Source organism: Pomacea canaliculata, linkage group LG5 (assembly GCF_003073045.1).
Source record: "Pomacea canaliculata isolate SZHN2017 linkage group LG5, ASM307304v1, whole genome shotgun sequence".
In the NCBI taxonomy this organism is placed as follows: Eukaryota; Metazoa; Mollusca; class Gastropoda; order Architaenioglossa; family Ampullariidae; genus Pomacea; species Pomacea canaliculata.
The window spans coordinates 21,603,815-21,611,147 of record NC_037594.1 but is presented as its reverse complement, the minus strand read 5'-3'; the positions used below and the strand labels follow the sequence as shown (position 1 = coordinate 21,611,147).

At 38.2% G+C, this 7,333-nt stretch overlaps 1 protein-coding gene across 2 annotated transcripts; it reads left to right on the top strand.

Moving 5' to 3' along the window:
- The first annotated feature begins 2,080 nt into the window (after nt 1-2,080).
- Nucleotides 2,081-7,118, top strand: LOC112564535 (telomere-associated protein RIF1-like). Of its 2 annotated transcripts, XM_025239403.1 has the most exons (7): nt 2,081-2,643; nt 2,857-2,988; nt 3,527-3,598; nt 4,343-4,509; nt 4,797-5,011; nt 5,208-5,315; nt 5,630-7,118. In XM_025239403.1, exons 1-7 carry the CDS (start codon nt 2,107-2,109, stop codon nt 5,950-5,952), a joined length of 1,554 nt encoding a protein of 517 aa, XP_025095188.1. In that variant the 5' UTR covers nt 2,081-2,106; the 3' UTR covers nt 5,953-7,118. The 2 variants fall into 2 exon arrangements, with proteins under 2 accessions (XP_025095188.1, XP_025095189.1); XM_025239404.1 differs by lacking the exon at nt 3,527-3,598.
- Nucleotides 7,119-7,333: the final 215 nt, after the last annotated feature.

Sequence of the window (7,333 nt, the reverse complement as noted above, 5' to 3'; positions counted from 1 at the left end):
TAAGTGTGCTCCAACCATTCTGTAAGACTGAAGATCTCAAAAAGAACAATATCTCAGATATGGACCGTGGAGGGATCAGTGCTGAAACTAAAATCACCCATCTGTCAGTGAGCAAAGATCCAGAAGATGTGATCACATGCTCTGCATCTCCAGTCAAAGAGAAGATTAGTTCTGCACGACCAGTTATTCTTAAGAAAAAAATGTTTTCTGAAAAAGTCAAACGGAGGCTGAACAAAGATGCATTTAGACGGTCATCATTGTCTCCAGTATCTGTGAGACTTCGATCATCTAGTAATAAACGACGCACACGATCAAAAAGTGGAACAGGGTCATCATCATTTGTGTTACAGTCACCAAAGCGACTTTTCCGAAAACAGAAAAAGACTCAGTTAGAGCTGGAGAGTTCTGATGAGGTGAAAGGCGAAAAAATGGATCTGGAGGACAGGAAAGAACTGTTGCTGATGGATATGCAACAACAGGTTGCCCCCGAGCAAAGTGAAGTACATCCTAACAGTGATGCAGATTTTACATTGTCAGTTCAGACATTAGAATCCTGTGCATGCGGGTCAGTGTCCTTGAGCAAGGTCAGTGAATCGTGCATAAATCAAGAAATGAATGTTGAAGGGAAAGAGTTGGTGACAGATAAACAATTATTGAATTTCTCAGATAACCAAAAAGACGATAATGACCACAGAACAGAGGAAGAAATGGATGCAGACAAAAATAAAGAGACTGAGAACAAAATTGATAAAAACCAGACAGAAGATCCTGGTGTTTTGCAGCTTGATATTGAGGCAACTGCAGAGAAAATTGAGAGTGTTGCTGAAAAATCAGTATTAGATGAGCCAAATGGAGCAAAACTTGGCAGCATAAATGATGATGGATTCTTGCATCATCGTATTACCATCAACAAAGTATCGTTTCTAAACTCTCAGGATGTTTCAGACAATGAAATGCCTATAAAAAAAAATACAGAAGAAGATAGCAATGAAGAACATGGTTTGCATCATTCAGTGTCTGAAGTGAAAGACTATGTGTGTAATCAGAGCATAGATTTAGCTCAGGAATTAAATAATGAATGCTTGAACAAACTCTGCAGCAATGCAATCCTAGAAAAAGAAGAAAATTGTTTCTTTCCAGTGTCATCTACTTCTTCAGCAAAAGAACACTGTCAGGTCAAAAGCATAGAAGTGAGTGATGCTATTGTGAATACCATTTATGATGGATACTGTCCTGAAAGAGAAAGTGTTGCATCTTCAGGCATGCCTTACATTTCTTTGGGTAAAAATGACAATTCAAAGGATGGTCATGGTTCTTGTGACAGTGAAAAGGGTCTGAGAGAAAATATTTCTAATGAGACTGTGCATAATTCACAAGACATTTTTCCTAGCATGCAGAGTGTTGAAGGTGAAATGTTGGTCTGTAGTGGTGAGCAAAATTTAGAGCATTGTGACAGTTCTGTCAGCGACAAGGATTCTCCAAATGAACATTTAGGGTGTGTTCAAGAGTCTTCAGCTGATCCTTGGGTAAAGCCAGTGCCAAGCAGAGGTCTGACCCCAGAAGAGGATTTTACATTTTCCCTTAAAGTGACAGACACCGAGATTCCTTCAGAAACCAGCCAACAGTTGCAAAAGGTCACTCACGAGGAAGAGTCAAGTGTAGCTGGTGAACCAGTATCTTGCCATGAAGTAAGTAGTCCTGTTAGCCGGGCTGAAGATCAAGGCAATAGTAGTCCTGCTAAGCAATACTTCTGATCAAAACAGTTTTATTCCTGTTATCAAGACAGCTGATCAAGACAGTGTTACTCTTGTTATCAAGACAACTGATCAAGACAATTGTAGCCCAGTTACCAATACAATTAATCAAGAGTATTGTAGTCCTGTTATAACGACAAGTGATCCAGGCAATGCTGTTCCTGCTAGCACTACAACTGATCAAGACAATGTTAGTCCTGCTAGCAATGCAGCTGATCAAGACAATGTTGGTCCTGTCAAACAAACAGTAGATCAAGACAATGGCACTGCTGGTACCAATATAGCAGATCAAAACCAAAACAGTGATAATAAACAAACAAATGATCTAAATGTAAGTGTAGAAGAACGGCAGATGTGTATAGAAAAGGAGTTATGTGTTGAATCACAATTCACAAGCACAAACAGCTTTGTTGGAAAAACTCTGATCTCTCTGGAGACTGATTCTTCTGAAATTGATGTGACGGAGTCTGTGACAGGGGAGGACACAACACTGCAGGTGACACCAAACAGCACCAAAGACTTGGATAGTCAGGGCACAATGGATGTAGCAAAGAACGTGACTGACTCTCCACTGGACTTTGGCATGCTGCACCAGAAGACTGTCAGCTCTGATTCCAAAGTTAAAAGATTGCGGGCCATACGCCTGCATGCCAAGACTCTTGCTCGACGCAGCCTTCTGCAGCGGGAACAGGTGTGCCATGGGAGCAGTCCAGAGAAGTCTGCAAACTGCAGTCAAGAGGATGGGGACAGAAGAGGGCTTGCCAATCATCTGATGGACACAGAGGCAGCATCCCCCTCTGCCTCACCTAGCGGTATTTTGAAGAAGCGTTCTCAAGTGAGGTTAAGTCAAGATGGAAGCCAGCAGGACTGCAGTCTACCTCCTGGCAAGGTAAACATGCTGACATGATTGTTATTTTTTTTGCTTTTTGTTGTTCGTTTGTTTATTTTAATTAAGTGATTGAAGTAAAAGTTCTGCTCTTTGTCATGTCTATTACGTTTAGATGTGTTGCTTTCTTGGTACCTACCACCTCTTTCATCACCTCTGGTGCATTAACTTTCTTCATTTGTCTACTTGAACAATGAGATATTGCTTATATTTCAGAAACGCCGTGTGTCTTTTGCTGATCCAGTTGTGAGTGGTGAAAGTCCTTCTCACCAAGCAACTCTTATGCACACAGTATGGCGATGGGATCCATCTCTATCTACTGCCCGTTCAGCTGCAAACTTCACTTCAGTCAGTAGCAACGCCTTGAGTTGATGTATATTTTAAATATATGCAACATCAGTAGTGCAGCAGAATTTGCATATATTCCATGCATAATGGGATTGTGTCAGATGCAGACTTGCAAAATCGTATTTATATATATATATGTGTGCACACACTGCAACTTTGCATGTAATTTGCACACACTTTCTGCCGATTTTTCTTCCAGTGCGCTTTTTTTTCTTGAAGAAACAGGCACAAGATGGGAAAACATTTACTTACATTATTTACATTATGTAAATCTTAAAACTCTTCCTGAATCTTGTGTTTTCTGCCAAAAAAAACTGTCCACATAGAGATAGTGCCTGCATCTTCAAGAAAATGCTTGTAGTTAATAAATAACCTTAGATTTTCTTTACTGCGCCTTGTTTCTAAATTTTTCTTTTTGACATTATTTTCAATATACATGTAGTGTATATTGGAGTCCTTTGTTCTTCTCTTAGTATGTGTTTTTCTTTTTTCAGTTTCTTTCTTATGGCATGTACCTTGCTTTTTTCTGCTTTATCAGTATCTGTCTCTTCAGCCTGCTCACTCCAGTAAAGAACATAGCCAACATAAGCTGACAAGGCTGCGCCGCAAGGTAATAGAGTTGGGAGTCATTCTGGTGAACATGCATCATTAGCGATAGATTTTGGTCGTAGACTGGTGTGTTTTTAGTCAAGAGTACTTCTTTAGAGCACTGAAGCTGTTGTGCATGTTATTATTACAGTGTATGAGCACGTAAGTGTCGTAATTAGATTCGTAGTAATATCACACTTTCCTTGATTACATTTGGAAATAAGGAAGTGTATGGGTAATTGTGAATACACGTGAATACTTGTAATGTGCATTGAACTCACAGATTAGGTATAAATCCATGCATACATTCTCATGGTAGAGACATGCATGCTCTCTGTCTAAACAACTATTTCAACGATTCTTGTGCAACATTATAAGTACCAAATGGCAGGGATCACAACTGAGAGGAAAATGAAAAAATGTTTCAGAGAGTTTGATTCCTCTGGAATTCATTTTGTTGAAGCAACAGCCGCAGTAGATCAGACACTTCTCATAGAACATTCATAGGTGCTACTATAGTCTCTGCTTCTATTCTATCTGAAGTGCAGTTAGCTACAACTAACAACATAGGTCGACAAAGATTAACATTATCGTAGCTGGAAAGATTGGATCAGGACAGCTGACACAACATATTTAAAATGTTGATCTGTAGTCTTTGTAGTGACAGTGCTATCTACTGTATTTTGCCTGTAGTCATGTCTTGAATATTTGATCCTACACCTCCAGACATCAGCATGTACACAACAGTGTTTTGCTTTGTTTCCAGAGATCCTGTTCACCAGAAAGTTCCCAGATGAGCAACAAGACATCCCAGAACAGCTATTGCAGCACACAAGACTCACAGCTGAATTCCAAAGATCCTATTTTCCCAGCTTTAGTAGATTGCAGCAAGTCAGCAGAGATAATCCTACCACAGTTGACTTCATCAGTCTGGTCAGTATTGTCGCCCTATCATTGTAAAATACTAGCCAGCATTTTTACAATTTATTCTTAGTTTTTTTGGTTGTTTTTTTTTTTTAAATTTGAAGTCTGTTTGATGGGAGGAAGGGCCCATATTTATAACTGTAATTACAGCTTTCTTGTGTTGGGCCTTGTATGAGGTCATTGCTTATAAGACGTTTTTCTCAATCAAGTTAAACCACAAATTCAACTGTTGTCTTTGAAGCAGATTTCTAAATTAAATCTGAGAATGCTTTAAAAAATGACTATCTGTTTGGTAGGCATCGGGGTCTCAGTCAGCTCATGAAATCTCGGGGTGTGCATACAATCGGTGATCTGGCAAGGCTAACTGAGGTAGACATTCAGCTTATGCCTGTGAAAACCCCTAAGGTGGATGTTGTGCGAGGAGCTCTCCAGAGGTATTATGCCAATCATTCCAAGAGACTTTCCTCAGCATTAGTCGAAGGAAGCAGTAGTGACCAGGAGTCCGTGAAAAGTATGTCTTTCTTTGTATCTGCTAGTCCTGTTCCCTTTTTCTCCTATTGTCTTTATAGCATGTTTTCATGAAACAGAAAGCATCATCATAGAAAATCCTTTATTAATGTATCTTTTAAATCTAATGTTCCTCAGACCTAGCCATTAAAGCTAGTTGTAAGTATAGTTATATGAAAGATTGTATCTTTCTGTATCAGCAAAGTCTTCAGTAGTTCGAGCTTGGGAGAAGCTGCCAGAAGTTGAAAATGAGGAACTGCCTAGTGCTGATGAAGCACTCAAGGAGCTGTTCTCAGACAAGGCAGATGGTACGTAATGATTTATCTTTGCCTGTTAGTTGTATCAAGAGCTAAGTAATTGCTATCCTAAAAAGTATTAATGCAGAGATATATCTTAAAATTCTGTAGTTTTGAAAACCCAATTTTTCGTTCCAAGCTTTTCTAACACCTTTCTGGTTATATGGCATAGTCTTCTTTGTAGGGTATTTTGGTTTTGTTTTTTTTTAATAGAAATGCACTGTTTCATTATCTTTTGTGGGATGGGGAAATGGTTTCAGTACATTCTGATTTTTTTTAATTAAATGCCTTATGTAGCATGAACTGGTCTCAAAACACTGTTACAGATGAGGACCTCAACAGCAGCATAGAAGGACCCGATGACTTGGAGGTAGACAGTTGGCCAGCAGCAGAATCCCCACAAATTCAGCCTCACCTAGAACCACCAACATTGACCCCTGAGCCTCCTTTAGAACCACCAACAAGCATATGTGATCTGAAGAAAACTCCAAGTCTGAAAAAACTCAGTTCTCTGATAAAGTCTTGCAGCAGTGAAGATATTAATCAACTGACAAATTCAGAACTGTTTGAGTTTCACAAGCAACTGTCCAACTTAACCAGCATAGTGTTTGATACAATCAAATCTCGTTGTAGCTTGTCAGACTCATAGGTTCCTTGTATATGAGCTTTGAATGTGTGTCAGATGAATGATTTAAATAGTATAATACTGAGAAAAACAGAATATTTCCCATTTATTGCTATTTTCAAAGAAATTTACTTGAACAAATATCATGCTGAGATTAATGCTGTTTAGATAATGATTATTTAATAATAGGATGATAAATAACAATAACAAAAATAACAAAGGCCTACAGCACAAGAATTTAAATTAGTAAGCCACTGCATCAAGCCTCAAGCCACATGTAAGTCTCCTCTTGTTTGCTGACCATTACACAGTTCACTTGTAGCAGTATAATTGTGCTAATTATGGAATGTGAAACCAATCATTCCTAAATATTTTTTAAATAAAACTTCAGATGGAATTTGCAGATTGCTTGCAGTAGTCATGATAGCAATAGTGTCATTAGTTTTGGTGGGTTGGCAACCTTTACTGCATAAAAAGTTTTCAAAGATGGCACCTTTCTTGTCTGTTATGCCACCATAGACAACCAGAGAATACCTACAGTAGCTATGTTGTAGCCTGTAAATCTCTGATACGGTTTGCAAGTATTTTTGTGTGTATGGAGCATTTTCCCTATTTTTGTTTTCTTAACATATTTTTAGGATGAAACCACCATATTTTTTATAAAGCATCCCAAGACCTGCTTAGTGCATATTGCATATCATAATATTTTTATTTGGAACATTCAGCAAGTACTATTGTTTTCCCCACATCTTTTATATTATTTCTTGATTTAAAGTTTGCATTAGAATCCTGAAGTAGCCTATATATGAATATTAGTAAGCAGTCTTGATACATCTTTGCCATGCTTGTACTACAGCGTGATAAAATGCTATTTGTATAATGTTATTGCATCTTGTTGATGTTAGAATTTTAAACTTCAAATTTTTACTCCTGTTTCATTTTGGCTTTCTGAGTGTACTTCCAGCAAGTGCTTTCATCTGAAATTATGGAAGATCTAAACCTGTCATGCAATTATCTGCAGACAGCCCATGAGTATGATTTAGTCAGTTACATTTTGTTATATATTCAGAACAAAAGACTTATTACTATTGACAGAGATGCACTGTGGTAGTATTGTACCTAGGATATAAATGTTTAATGTATTTACTGAGGAACAAGCTTGCTTCAGAGTAAAAAAAAAAAAAAAAAAAGACATTTGTGGTGCTTGAAGAGAGCAACAAATGTTAAAAGCTGTGTGAAATGATTTTGTTGCATTTAAAAGCAGAGATAGTATCTTAACATGTACATTAGATCTCGATAACTGGAGAAGCCTACAACAATCAACTAAGCAGTGGATCCCCTCTCAGTATGACAGCTGACAGGCTGGCGGAGGAAGCGGGCCCTATAGGCCCTCAAGTCAGCTTTG